We start from the raw sequence: 15,375 nt of genomic DNA, 5'->3' as shown, positions 1-15,375 counted from the left end.
TCTTATTTCTCCAATTCATTCTTTCCTTGTTTATAAAATGGGAATAATGATTCATGACCTTTTTAAGTTAAAGGGCTAAACCAGGAAGGACAATCAGATGAGATATGGGCTATTGGTGTACTGCATATTCCTTTAAATGTCATGCATCTAGTAGGTAGAGGCTACTACTCCAATATCTACTAAACTGTGGTCCACCCCTTGCTTTATGGCACTGAAACTGAGAGTGGTTCTGTTAGCTTCATGAAATGAATATAATCTGGTTCTTGAGGTAAAAGTCTTGGGTTCAAATGCCATCTCCACCATATGTAATTTTGGGACCCTGACTTCTTTTTCAATTCCACTCTCCTCTTTCAAGCAGTCAGGACAACAGTGGCTACCTCCTGCCTGGCATTCGCCCGGCCCATACCACAGGCTCAGAGTGAGTTAGCTCTGAGCATTTCCACACCCCTGAACTTGCTCAAAATGAAAACTACACTGACAAGAAATGGAGATATGTGGCCTAAATCTAGGGTCTATTTGCACTGGTGGTTGTAAACTGAATTCTGGAATCACAGATGGCCAGGTCATTTCATCCAAACCTTTACTTTAGTGGCAAAGTAATCAGGACTCCAACATAAAGTGTAGTAGTGGATAGAACCTCGAAGTGTGTGAGCCGCAACAGTGCAGAGGACCAGGGCAGGGTTGGCAAACATGTGAGGTTCTAGAAAGGCTGAAAGACAGACAGAAAGCAGATCCTGTCCCCTAAGGAACTTACAGGTAGCCCTTGGATTCCTGGTGGTCCAGCAGCTCCCGCAATTCCATCTGCACCCTAGAAAAGACAAGACAGAAAGCTAGTCTCTTGTGCACCTGGAAAGAGGTCATCAGCACCCTTCACTTTGTACTTAAAGCAATGGATGGATCTTAAATCTGTGCCCTCTCCCAGCTGCCTGAACCATAATTATATCAAATGTACTTCTGTCTTCCCCATCAGGCTGGGCTATTCTCTGGAAATCCAAGATGTTGAGAGAACAGCAGCTACGAGCCAAGAGCTAAAACATTAACCATCCAGTCATCCCTAAGAAAACAGTAAATGGTCTAACTTCAAGGTGGACATTTTCAGCTAATATCAGGGAACAGTTCAGGACAGAAGGCTGGGTTTATCTTTCAAGAGATTATGAAGGTGATTGCTTGTGTCAACTCAGGGATGGATAGATGCATAGATAATGGAAGAAGAGTTCTATGCAGGTAAGTAAGAAGCGCAAAGTGAGCCCCAGGAACACTTTTGCCTCAAGATTCCTCCATGTGCTTTTTCCTCTGCACTTTCGTCCCCCACACAGCCACAGGCCACAGCCTCCCTTCCTCCAGGTCTTATCTCAGATATCAGTTTCTTAATTAGAGGTTTTCTCCCTACCAGACCCAAAATTGAAAGCCACTTCCCCTCACCACCCCAGTCAGGTCCCTTTTCTGTCTTTTCTTTGTAGCACTTGCCAACGTCTGACATGCTCATGTTATCGACTTATTATTTGTTTATTGTCTGTCTTCCTTCTCCCACAGATCCTACTTCATGAAGTCAAGGACATTCTTTTTATTCCTTCCTCATGGAAACTAAAACAGTGTCTAGGAGATAGCAGACACTCAATATTCTTGAATCAATGGATGAACTAGGAGTTGAGCTGGCCGGGTGATGAAGGCACTGGTTCTTCAGGCTAATTCACACCTCTGCCTCTTATTAGCTTTGGCTGAGTCATGTAAGATCTTTAAGGTTCAGTTTCCTTAGCAGTGAAGACCTAGAAATTGCCCACACTCTACAGAGATGAGGGCTAGTCAGGCAATGCCTATTAATACGAGGTAATCAGCACTGAATAGAGGGTATCAGTTAGGATGCAGCCTCTGAGAGTCAGAGTTCCTGGGTCCACATCCTATTTCTGCACTGGCTAGTTGTGTAACCCTAGACAAAGTATTTCAATCCTCTGCTTCTTAGTCCTTTTGTAAAATGAAGGAAAAGAACAGCACCTATTTCCTGTGGGTTGTAGAGAGAGTTGAACAAGTGACACATAAGGAGTTAGCCAGCACCAGACACATCATGCTAAGGGCTCTCCCAAAAGCATCTTCCATTAATAAATATAGGTGTCTATTGTTCATACCAAGACCAGGAACACTGCAGATACCAACTAAATATGGAAGTATAAACAAACAAGTTCTCACAGTACTTTATTATTATCTTTCTGGCAGCCTTCATTTAGTTGTTTTACACACATTTATTGAGTGTCTGTATTGTACCAGGTACTAGCCAAGCTTTAGGGATATAAAGATGACTACATCACGGTCTTGGACCTCAGGGAAATTTGATTTAGCTATAGAAGATCTGTCTTATTTTCAATGGACAGCAAATTCCTGGGACACAATGCAGTCTGGTTTATCTCCACCTCCTCTACTAGGTAAGGGACCCAGTAAATGTTCACGAAATAAAGGGATACTGATAATATTTAAACAAATAGCCTAAGGTTCATACTTTAATTATATGTATAGTTCAAAGCTAACATAACAATGCAGTTTCTACTTCAATCTGGATTTTTCTACGTAACTTCAACAAAAGCTTCTGACATCCTAGACTCTGAAAACTTGGTAAGTTGGAATAAAATTCCCCACTGCATACTGGAAACAGGGTGATGGTTATATGGAAAAAGGATGCTAACTGATTACCAGAAAATAAACACTGAAAAAAAGAGCCTTGTTAGCTTGGTAAGTATATCCCCAGGTACCTTGGATAGGGGCTGACAAACAATGAGCAATCAAAAACAGACAGCCAGCAACGATAAAAAGCAAAGACAAAACAATGCATACATGACCAGGGGGGCTAATTTTCTGCTCTGGAGTTGCTTCTGCACGATTGGCTGCTGAACCTATGTGGGCAGCTGACTTAGCATCCATTCCCAAAGGCAATTCACAGCACAAGGCACCACACAAAATAGAAGCTCAATAAACATCTGCTGAGTGAACTGAAAGCATTAATCAGCTGGAGACAGACAAGCCCGCTTCTGATTATGATTGTTTTTGAGCCTCAGATTCATCATTTAGCATGAGAAGAATAAGCCAGGAGCCATTTCCTGCAGTTGTCAGAGTTCTAAGATACTGCACTTTCCAATGAGGAGACACCAGGGTTTCATTTATCTTGGAGACATGTTGCAGGCTTTGGAACTACCAGGATGGAGTGGGGATGGAGCTTTAACCCAATATTCAGTTTCTGAGTCCTCAGGGATGCTAAAGTCATCATGATATAATATTTTCATGAGTGAATTATTTTTTTAATAAAATTAGTTCCCTCTCATATGTCCCTCCTTGCTTAACACTAACACGTCTCTACACTACCCATTGTGTCCCCACCTTTATCACCGGATTGGCAGATGCTGCAAAATCCAATAACACATGCAAATATAATACACAACAATTTACTAAGTGAAATTGTAAATCTTGAAAGAACTGTAGAATTTTGTGAGGTTAAACGACAGCAAACTGATCAGTCACTTACAATCTCCTCCACAAATGGGCACATGGCAGAGTTGGAGCAGGGTGAGAAATTTCAAAGAATATTAATGTCAAAGGCACTTGGGGGAAAAATGTATTGAATATTAAAGATTTAAGGTAGGCTTCCTGAGAAACCAAGAAAGCTTCTAGTACTTTTGTGGGTAATTTACCTTTTATAAGTTTGCTGTAAAAGTCAATTCTGAAGTGAAAGATGTTGTTTCATGTTCTTATATGATTTTGTTGAAAAAAAATACATTTAAAACAACTTTATTCTAATAGACATTACACAGAAACAACTAGAAGTCAGTTAGAAGTTGTTAAAAAAGAGGACAAAGCAAACTTAATTCCATACATTTTAACTACATCATTTTAACTGAGCCTCTTTTTAACTATTTATGATCGAAGATTGTTCTCCATGTGAAGTGTGTTCCCTTCCGGTCATCTTTTAGCTAATCTCAGTGACCTCTGTTTGCAAGGTTTGGGAGACTGAGTCTCACGGAGTGCCTGTGGGAAGTCCCAGGGGATTAATCCTCGGCTTGAAAGGGACAGTAATTCCCACTGCCTGTTGTCATGGCAACCACAATGGATATGTTGTCTGCAGTGGCCTTGGACTTGATCAGAGGAGTAACTTAACTAATCTGTGGTAGCCCAGGCTGAAGGGAGAGATAAATGGTAAGAAAGGCATCAGTCAACGGGAAGACTACAACTACTACAAGAGCAGAGAGCGTATTTGCTCAGGGGGCCAATGGGGATATAATTGAGATTATATTAATAATAGTTGTTATAGCTATAATGGTAACAAGTACCTTGAATAATAATAAATGGACTGTTAAAATAGTAATAATGAATAATAATCATATGTAGTTAGTATTATTGTTATTGATTGCAGGAAATCCAGGAAAATCTGGGTTTATACAGGCACTCTCTGATTCCCAGAGCTTCTCGCCATGGGACAGGTTCCCATGAAATGGAGAAAGCTGCTTGTACATTTTCTCATTTTCTACATTCTTTACTTGAGATCATAACCTTAAGATACTGGCTTCCTACCCACCCAAGCTCGAGTGAAGAAGAGAAGAAACAATTCTGTCTGTCCTTGGCAATGTCCTTCAGCCCCAGCACTGTCTATCAAGGCTGCTCAATTCCTCTGCATTTTCCCCCAGGTGCCTTTGGGACCTGCACTTTCAGTGGATTCCTGGGTGCCTTTTGAATGTCAGCCCAAACCTTAAAAGAAGGGACAGGTCCAGTGTGATACTATGCCCAGTGAGGAGAGACGTGCATTCAAATGCCAAGGCCACCAGAGGAAGGGATTAAAGACTATTACTTACCGGTGGTCCAGGGTTTCCGGGGGGCCCCATGAAACCTGGAACTCCAGGATGACCCTAGGAAAACATGAGAGGCAATTCTTAAAAATGACTCATAAAAAGCTTTTTACTTTGTGCAAATACCAAATTTAAGAAAGTAACCTAGAATCCACCTTCTGACCCCACTAACCATTTTAGTTAAAGACACTGACAACAAAAGGGACCTCTTTTTTTACCAATAGGTTGAGAAACTATCTGACAATATTTATAAAAAACAAATACGTCCGGAAGTTGGATTTGCCTCAAAATAATGTGTGGGGAGGGGTGTGGGGAAGTGGTTGAGGGTACAGATGAGAACAAGAGCGACTGTGACAATTGACAGCTGTTGTGGCTGAATGTTGGCTACACGGGGCCTGGTTTTATTACACTCTTTACTTTTTAGATGTGTTTGCAGTATTTCATAATAAAAATATAAAAACAAGAAACAGAAAAAATATTAAAAATATCAAAACATAAAAACAAACAAATGCACATACACAATATGTACACAATAGAAATTGTTGGGTCAACTGAATTATGGTGGTATTACAGTTATTTTAAGAAAGAGATTCATCTCTCTGTGTGTAAAGGAGTCCATTGTGCACCACAGACTGAGTAAATAAAGTTCTAGAGCTAAGTATGGCATCTAACACTTAGTCTCCTATAATAATAACACCAAACAAATCACCAAAAAACAATTGATTTCACTGCCACCGACCCTCAGGTCCCGCCACTGGGAAGCAGGAGCTACAACATTCAGTGTAGAATGCACTGTCTTTCAACAGTCATTCTTGTAAGTATAACCCAAGCACATTTTGTATTTCCCAACACAAAAAGAATTTTAGCCAAGGACCTCAATCAGACCTCGAGCACAGCTCTTGTCTCATGGCCTGTGGGTCACCTGCTCACGTGCCTTCCCACCCCCCCCATCCCTCCACTGAACTGCATGCCCAGTGAGGTCAGGGATTTGCCCCTGATACATTCTAGACCTCAGAGCCAGTGCAGTGCCTGGCATGGAGTCAGTTCTCAATGAGCACTGGCTGCGACATGCAGGAGACAGGGAGGAGGAGAGGAGAGGGCGGCTGGGAGGGAGGGAGAGAAGAGAGGAGAGGATGATGGCAGCACAGCAGAAGCACAAGCCATTTTAACTGGCAGGAAGGCTGGTGGAGCTGGGCTGGGCAGGGTCAGCTGACAGCACTGGACAGAAGATGAGGGGGGAAGTGCTTTGATCCACAGCGGGAACAGCACGTCCTTGGCAGCGCCATTCCACAGAGCATCAGGAGTTGTAGTGAGCAGGCGGGATGGGCACCGACCAGAGCACAGGGTGTCTGTGAAGTGTTTCAGCCAGCACCATTAGAGTCAGACAATGGGTGCCCAAGAGATGGTGGGAGGAGGAAGGGCATTTTGTAACGAATGACTACTGTTCCAGCGAACAAGAAGCAGACAAGGTGAAAGAGTACAAAATAAAAATAAATACAAATAAAAATAAAGGCAGGCTCGATAACTGGGGGAGAGAGGGGACTAGTAGTGAACTAGAGATATCAAGATGGAAACCATGAAAATGTGATTTAAAAAATTCCTACTGCAAGCAAGGAAGAGCCAAGGAATGGCATCGAAATAGCAGAGGCGAAGCTACAGGAAAAACGGCGACCCTTCTTCAGGGGGAATGGTTCATCATGAATTGTTCTTACCTGATCACCTTTCTGTCCAACCTCACCATCTGTACCAGGTTCTCCTTTACTTCCCTTGGCGGGAACACAAAAGAAAGAAAAAAATGTGACTGGAAATTTTAACGGCACTGCATTGCAAAAGAAAAAAAAAGATCATGCATTCATTCATCCATTAATTCATTCCTCAACAATCTCTTACCAAGCTCCTGTGATAGGTCAGGCATGGAGGCAGCAGACAGAAAACAAAGCCTGCTTGAGGAATGGTTGATAAAATGGCTTACTGGATTTCGGGGAACCCGGGAGGGGAGTGGGAAACGGGCTGAGGAGGCAGGCAGAGCCTGTTTCTTTGAGAGCCTTGTGTGTCAACACTTGAACCTGGGTTGAGCTGTGGCTCTGGAAAGCATTAAAAGCATGTGTGGCTGTCTTGAGTTTTAGCTGTGGCTGCCGGGTGGGCTGGGCTAGAGGTGCAGGCTGAAGAGAAGAGGATCTGGTAGGAGGAAACTAGAGTATTCTAGGTGTGAGAGGGAAAGAGGCAGAGCAGACACCACTGCGTCTGCAGGCCTTGCAGGGACAGCGTGAGGGACAGGGAGGGAGAGAAGTGGAGATGATGGCAGACAGCAGCAGCTCTACACAGGGACTCGGGAGGGAGAATTTCCCATCCATGTGTTCCTTGCACCCTCCTTTCCTAGCTGTGGGACCTTGAGGGGTCACGAAAAATCTCCGTGTTGTAGCTTGGTGGTGGTGGTGGTAGTTTTTTTTATATACAGAAAAGAGAATATCCTATGGTATACCCTCTGGAATTTTGGGGAATAACTGTTGAAGAATAAAATCAAATAACACATGGAGAACACTTAACATAGAGCTCAGAACACAGTTAAGAGCCTCATAAATATTAATTATAATTATTATCTTTATTGCTTGGCATTTTAATCCTGGCTTTGTCTCTTACTAACTGTGGTCGTCTGGGCAAGGTGCTTCAACTATCTGTTTTCTTCCAAAATGGGAAGAATAATAATAGTATCTTTGTCATGGGGTGGTTGTAAGAATTAAATGACCTAATATCTGTAAAATACTTAGACTAATTATAGACTTAGTGCTATCTCCCAATAAATATTAGCTACCATCCTTTTCATCACCAGAGTTATCATCATCATCATCATCATTACCATCATCATTATCACCACCATAACTACCATCACCATCATCACTCTCATGGTCATCATTATTGTCACCATCACCACCACCTCCAGAATTATCAGCATCATCACCACTATCATCAACATTATCATCCTCATCTTCACCATCATTATCAATATCACTCTCATCAGCATCAATCACCATTATCACCATCATTGTCAATGTCAATGTCATCATCACCATCACACCATGACGATCATCCTCCTCATTATACTCATCATCGTCACCATTGTCATCATTACCATGGTCATAAAAACACCCAGAATATGCACCCTACCAAAAACATTTTTTACAGACTAACTCTGAAAATCACATCCAAAGGTTCCAATATCTTTACTGTCACCCATCATGGCTCTGCATTTATTGTGTCAACAATGTATTTTAGCAAAATGTCATTAAACAGAACCACTTCAATTCCTTTAAAAGAATGCATTATGCAGTAAGTATGTTTGTGGCAATAAGTCAATATTGGCTCTCATTCCATGCCTGTCACGCCTTATCTTTGCATCCCTAAGCAGATCATGTCCTCCTTCTGGTCTCAGTTTGTTCATCCAGTAAGGAAGGATGGGGGGCAGGCCAATCTATGAAGGTTCTTCCAGGTCCAGACCCCCACAGTTCTCTCATTGGAACATCATGTCCAGCCCTCTTTCAATCCAGACTGCTCTACCACATCAGCAGTGCACTGAAGACAGCCACTACAAAATGATGTTCCCTCCTCCTCTTCCTGGGGTATACTGGGAGGGTTAGGTGAGTTAATGCCTATAAGTGCTAAATACCATTGTTTAGAGTAGGGAAAAAATGGATTCAGAGAGGAAATGTTTTTGTTCCAACATTTTTGCATGTCATTATTTCTACTGTTTCTAAATCTATACAGCCAGCGCACAGTCTGCAGACCGCTTTGTAATCAATGAAAAGAAGTGCCACAGATTAGCACATGACTTCCTTGACATTTAGGACAATTGCCTTAAAAGTAACTGGTTTCCTTTCAAATTCCAGTCCTCAGTCTGGGTTTAGAGTGGTTTCAACACTCATCTGGCAACAGTGAGAATGTCAGCAGCTCAAAGATCTCCACAGTTGTCCCTGTCTCCCACTCCAACGTAGCCAGGGATCAAAGCAAACACGGCCACCCCCACGCTTGACTCACTTCCTTCCAGAAAGGGGACTGACATTTACAGGGCCCCTACTCTGCCAGGCGCTCTGCCAAGGCTTCCCACGTGATATCCCAGTACATTCTTTGTTTATATCCTGAGCGGATACAAAAAGTACTTAATATGTCTATGATATCTAATTTAGCCAGTAAGACTACTCTAGGAGGTAGGGGTTATCCTCAGAGTGTAGGTAAGAAATCTGATGACCAGACAGGTTAAGTCATTCACTTGAGGTCACATAGCCAATAAAAAATAAGGTCCAGAATCTAATCCAGGTCTGTCTGTCTGATTATCAAACATCCAAGCTGGCTTTCCCTGGCAAAGTTACTTTCCTGGCTATTTTCCTAGGTCGTGATGCCTCATCCCTCTGGTCTTACAATGTCAAGAGCACTGGATCAGGAAGGCTGACTGACCATGCTGATCTAGGCCAGACACCTTTCTATGCACTGGAGACACAACAATCAGAACAACAGATATGAATCCTGCCCACCAGGAGCTTCTGTTACAGGGAGATTGCCACTTCATCACTTTACTTGTTCAGTTCTCTGCAGAAGAGGTTTGTGGAGGAGTCATTGAAAGGGCTTAATTCTCCCTATTGAAAATAAGGAAAGAGACTTTGTCCTCACTCCCTTTACTTAAAACACTTAGTTTAGAAAACTTGTCATTGTGAGTTCGTTCTCTGTCTCTTTGAAATGTGTGTAAATACTTTTAAAAGCTAAATAAACCTTTGCTAGCTTTATGACCCAGGAACCCAGGAATATTTTTCTCAAGGGCCTAGGAACTATGTCCTTGAAATAGAATCAGCAAGGGAAATAAGGCCCCTGTCTACCCATGGGACAGTGGAAGCTTAACTTCAGCAGGTGCTTAGCTCCCAGCTGCAGAACAACCTCCTGCCATAAAGATCTGAGAAGTTGTCCCTGCCCCCTGCCAACTGCAACTTTGGATAAGGCCAATTAGCTGATACAGGCGGCCACTCCAATTACTAGGGGAATCTAGGAAGAGCATGAGTGGAAAATGGCTCCATCTAACCCTTGCCTTGTGGACTAGTTATTGCTCATGTTGAGAACATGCATGTAATGGATGGTTGCACCACCTTGGCTATATATTTCCTTTCGTCTTTGCAATCTCTTAGCACATTGTCTGCGATGCATAGCCCATGGTGGTTTAACGCCTATTCAGTAATAAAATTGTTTTCTTTCTCTTATGCCTTTGTGGAGAAGTGCTCTGGGTTAGGAGAAGATTTGGTTTTGTTTTTAATTATATTTTTCCAGCATCATCATGTGCCAAGTACATGATACAACAGTTATTTAGAAGTTCCATCCATACCCAGGGTTGCTCTAAGGATGTTGGCCTTTGTGAATCTGTGGAACAAGTAATTCTTTCAAAAAGTTTACAAATTATTGAGGATAGGACACAAACATTCTCAAATTGATAGCTCTCTGCTACTCCCCAAACAGCCTGAGCATGTTGTTTCTCTGCTTGGAAAACCTTTCCCAAGGTTTTCCTAAATGCCTGCCTAAACCTCTAATCCAGCTAAAACCCTTGCTGCTCCAGATGGCCTGCACAGGCTACTCTAGGCTCATGGTACTACTTTCCTTAAAGTCATTTACTCTTTTCCAGACAGTTTGCTGTAGTTGTTACTAACTCAAATGGAGCAAGAAGCATCCCCACAAGTAGATACACTTATTAAATGTTTCGTCCATGTTGTGCTTTGTAGATTTTCCCTTGTTGGTCCTCAAAGCCTCCTTGTGAGATGGGCTATGCAGTTCTTTTACATGTAAGGAGCCCACGGTTCAGAGAAGTCAAATAAATGCCTGCATAAAGTCCTACAATGAGTAATCAAAATCCACCTCGCTAATAACAGGCAGCGTAGGTGGAAACCACTGACCTGCAAAGCCCAGGCTTGTACCCGGCACTCCTGACCACCTCCCGCCACCATCTGACGTCCCTAAGTGTCACCCACCAGTTCGCACATCTTTCTTCCCCACAGCACCAGGCTCTGGAAGCCACGCCCACGTCTGACCTCTCTGCACCTCCTGACTTAGAAGGAAACTACTGATACGGTTCTTGGTGAGACTCTTTAGAAGTGAGGCCACTATGAGTGAGAAGAAATTTCTGCTCCTGGAGAGATTATGGAGTTAGTGGCTCTGGGCTCTCTTCTCAGAAGGACAGAAACCCCAGGGCCTTTCCTGGCAGTGCTAATAGCAGCAGTATTACTTCTGCCTCTCTAGAATCATCTAGAACCTCCAAATGAGGACTTCTGTTCACCAGGGTATCTCCAGTTACACAACAGGCCCCTTTCTACCCCATTACCTGGCTAGTGAACAAGTGATGAGAAGGAAATAAAATGCTTTCAGTGGGTGACAGAATTGATCATCATTTTGAACCTAGGAGAGGCACTGACATCGTACTTCACAGAAATACGTGCTCCAAGGGTCGTCACTGTGATTACCATCTCGGTCCTTCTTCCTCCTCTGTGTGGGGTGTAATCAGAACAGCAGCAATAATCTCTGAGCCTATCTCTTAAAGTCAGTGTTTTATGCAGTTTCAAAGCCCTAGACAGGAGCTCTGCAACTGACCGTGGTGTTACTCTCCCAAGGCCCAGCCACTGGAGACAACAGCTGCAAATCTGCAAGATGAATCTTGAGGAAGCTGCTTCCCAGATGCCGAATCACAATTGCAAACAAATGAACCAAACCCTCTCAGCAACGCATGTGACCAGCGAACACCGGGGCCTATGGTTATAAACGGATGCTAACCATGATTGTAAGTGCTCCAACGTGGGTAGCAGTTTCAGTTGACAAATCCGTGTTTGTGTCTGCAAGTCTAGTGGAGATACTGTTCAATAAGGGGAGTTGAACAGAAAGGAAATGAAATAGTCCTCCCGTCTGTTTTCTGGGAAGTGGCATAGGGTGAACGAACAGCACAGAAACTGGCTTGGGTTTGAAACCAAGAACCAAAGCAAATCTGCGAGTCCTCAGAGGAGACATTTAACCCTTCAGTGACTCATTTGCCCAAAAATATGCGGTGATGAAAAGAAGATCTTACAGATGGCTCTTATAGACGGTAGGGATGGTGAGTTGTCCTGGGTGCTGGGGCTGGTATCAGTGCTACTGGGAGTGTAACAGGACACCAACTAGTGAGGGTCCTGAAGCTGGACTAGCAGGGGTCAACTCTGGTTACACCACCTACTAGTCTTGTAATAGTGGCATTTCATCTCGCTAAACCTTGATTTCCCCATCCGTAGAGTTAGGCAACAGCTCTACCTCCTAGGACCATGCTGATGTTGCAGGAGGTGATATCTTAATGCAGCCAACCTGCCCCTTAGAGCACTCAGTACACCGCCCACAGCAACTGCCTGGGGGCTTGCGATGGAGTGCCGACCCCAGACCCCAAAGACTTCTCAAGGTTACTGCAAACCCCTGAGTAGAGACGCTAGAACCCTGTCTTTCAGATGCAGCACTAATTTTCGCTCTTTTTCTGGGTAGAAACTATCTTTTTCAGAATATTTAAAGGAGCAAACCCTCCCTGGAAGCAAATTATAAGGGAAGAAAGGCAGGGCTATTATCCAAAACATCCGCAGTTCGCTCGGGGTTGGGCTGACAGAGAAAACGGTCCACACTCGGTGGAGGGAGCTCCTGATCTGTTTAATTGATTTGCTTTGCTTCCTCTGAAGAAAAGGCAATTCCTCCTCAGCAGAGGCTAAGCCCAGCAGCCAGCAAGTTGGCAGCAAAGGTTATTTCAGGATCAGCTGAAATTACAGGGGTGAGGTTCTCAGCCTCCTCTGGTGACCCCAGAAAGGGAGGCCAGTGCATGAGCAGCGGCTCAGACATTTGCTGATGCTACACTTTCCTGAAGTCTTTCAACCTGACGCTGCCCCAGGCAAAATCTCTTGCTCCATCTACGCTGAAACCTGACATCTGTAGTTCCTGAAGCACAAGTCCTGGCCATTTCAAAACCCTCTAAATCTACACAGTGTCTGTGGATCACAATCGTGAGGCTTCTTACCCTGCTGGCCAGGGTCTGGGAGACCGGGACGTTTTCCATCTGGATACACCACAAGTCCCCTGTGGTTATCAAACGACAATATTTTCATGTGTTTGTTTGTTTACTTTTAATGATAATAATAATAATAGCTCTGGCATCTTTTTCTAGGGCGGGGTCTAGGGGAAGGCAAGTGAGGCACTGGCTTTGGGTAACAAATACCTCAGTGGCCAAGTTAAAGAATATTCCAATGTGATATTTTAAAAAGTCAAAATTAGTCCAAAAGAATACAAGATGAAAAAAAGTCAAATGTAAATAAATACAGGGATCTGACCCTGCTGGGAACAGGCAGAAGCCCGCCAGGCAGGTTGTTCGCCAGAAGGGTTGGGTCCTGTCTTTATTTTAAATTTTGCTATTTTATTCCTTGTGAATCAATTGCATTCATTTTAAATTAAAAAAAAAATACCACATTAAAGTATTGTTTATCTTGGTTCCTGGGGTTTGGGGCTTCTTCTTTCATTTTATTCCCAAATCCTCACCCTAAGTCTGGCACTGTCACTGGCTGTGAACCTGGGGGCTGTGAGAGCTAATGTCATTCGAGTGCTCACAACGTACCAGCTGCCAATGGGAGCACTTTACCTGCAGCTGTCACAGCACACACAGCCTGTGTTATCTCAGCTCTTAACTCTCTACTTTAGGAAGAGGACAGAGAGGTTAAGAAATTATCCCAAGGCCACACAGCTGAGATGGGATTCCAACCCTGGGTCCCGCTTAGAGCACTCTCTCCTAGTGACAATTTTATGCCACCTCTTCCATCCGATGAGCCACACTATGTCCAGCTAGGACACAGGAAGGGACGCAGGGATATACTTGACACTGAGTGTTGGGGGAGGGGGGAAGCACACAACTTCCAGCAGGAAAGAGGCCGCAGGAGATCAGCGAACACCCCCCATGGAGCATCAGTGGCAGGGGATGGGGAGGAGCTCCCTGCTGCCAGGCTGGCACTCCTGCAGTTTCTTCTCAGAGCTGAAGACCATCAACACCAACAGCTCAAAGAGCCCCAGTCCTAGAAGGCCTGTGTTGAGGGCCAGAGAGATTCCCTGCCTGTTCTGTGGGTCAGATCACAGCTGCTTCCCCCACACAGGTCTCCCTGGCTTTGTGAAAGCACAGAGCTACGCCACCCACTTAGGGGGTGCATCGGCCTTCACCCTTCACGTGAGAGTGATAATGCTCACTTGCATCTGTAAAGCAATTTCCTAATATATATTGTTTTACTTCCAAGTTCTTTTTATGCATTATATCATCAAATTCTAACAAATCTCTGATACTGTTTGTATTCTTATTATTACTGGAGGGTGAAGTTGAAGAGACTGACCCCAAAGCTCATGTCTTAACCAATCAGCACCACAATTCCCTTGTTTATTTCATACTTTCCAACACTCAGGTGTTTGTAAATGAGCAACTGAGACTCCACAAGTTGGAATGATCTGCCCAAGGTTACTAAGACAGTGCCACAATGAGACTTGGAACACGGGATTTCTGATTTTAAAACCATTGTTTCTTTACGCTGGCCATCACGCTCCCTTAAACTCAGATGAAGCAGTGAGGTGAGCAGATGCACCCACACACATGTTTATGAAGTCGCACTGACCTGTGGTCCAACTATTCCTGGGGGGCCGGGGAGGCCCGGGGGCCCAGCATCTCCCTGTAATGAGGACACAAGAAAGACAAAAACAAAAGACAAGAATGAGTGTGTGGGTCCCACATCCAGACTCATCACCAAGCCATCGGATTTGCACCTCTATTCACTGATTTCCCACTGGGGCTCCCCAGCACCCACCCCCTACCCCCAGCAGGTCTGAGCATTTGGTGTAGGCCAGGGCTGCTTCTGAGTGTGGCTGTAGGATCACCGGTTCAACCTGCTACTAATGTGGTTAGTGGGTGTGGTAGCCAATCTCCAAGATGGCCCAGTGACCCCCGCCTCCCACAGTCACACCCTGGAGTCCCCCCTCGCCCACTGCCATGTGTACCAGGGTTGGTCTCTGTGATCAACAGAATATGGCAGAAGTGATGGTTGTCTCACTTCTGAGACTAGGGGTTAGAAATGACTGGCTCCCACCTCAGCCTGCTGCCTCCACCTCTGCACTTTCTCTATCCGACCGCTCGTTCTGGGGAAAGACAACTACCATGTCTGGACCTCACTCAGGCCGTGGGGGGCCTAGGTGGTAAGGAACTGAGGCTTTAGTCAACAGCCACAGAGGGAACTTGGTGGAAGGGGGTCTTCTATCACATAGACCTGGAGTTGCTGCCGCTCAGGGCTGAGCCAGAACCACCCAGCTAAGCCGCTCCTGGATTCTGGTCCCTCAGAAATTGTGAGATAATAAATGTTGTTTTAAGCCACTACATTTTGGAGATATCTGTAATGAAGTGACAGAGAACTAACGCAGTGAGAAGAGAGGGGAGGTCTGATGCAATCAGAAATCGAGTCTGATAATGTAGCATCTCATTTTGTGTGTGTATATGTGTGTGTAC

At 44.3% G+C, this 15,375-nt stretch overlaps 1 protein-coding gene across 1 annotated transcript in view; it reads right to left on the bottom strand.

The window, feature by feature from the left end:
* Positions 1-15,375, bottom strand: part of COL22A1 (collagen type XXII alpha 1 chain) — a 253,599-nt gene that overhangs the window by 37,562 nt on the left and 200,662 nt on the right. Inside the window, exons 46-49 of the mRNA XM_045561068.1 lie at positions 14,495-14,548; positions 6,536-6,589; positions 4,830-4,883; positions 755-808 (exon numbers count right to left, since the gene is read on the bottom strand). Coding sequence (XP_045417024.1) covers positions 755-808; positions 4,830-4,883; positions 6,536-6,589; positions 14,495-14,548 — 216 coding nt within the window. The remainder of the gene's footprint in view (positions 1-754; positions 809-4,829; positions 4,884-6,535; positions 6,590-14,494; positions 14,549-15,375) is intronic.

Source organism: Lemur catta, chromosome 9, assembly GCF_020740605.2.
Source record: "Lemur catta isolate mLemCat1 chromosome 9, mLemCat1.pri, whole genome shotgun sequence".
Lineage (NCBI taxonomy): Eukaryota > Metazoa > Chordata > Mammalia > Primates > Lemuridae > Lemur > Lemur catta.
Note: the sequence above shows the minus strand (reverse complement) of the source record. Positions and strands in the feature narration are given on the sequence as shown.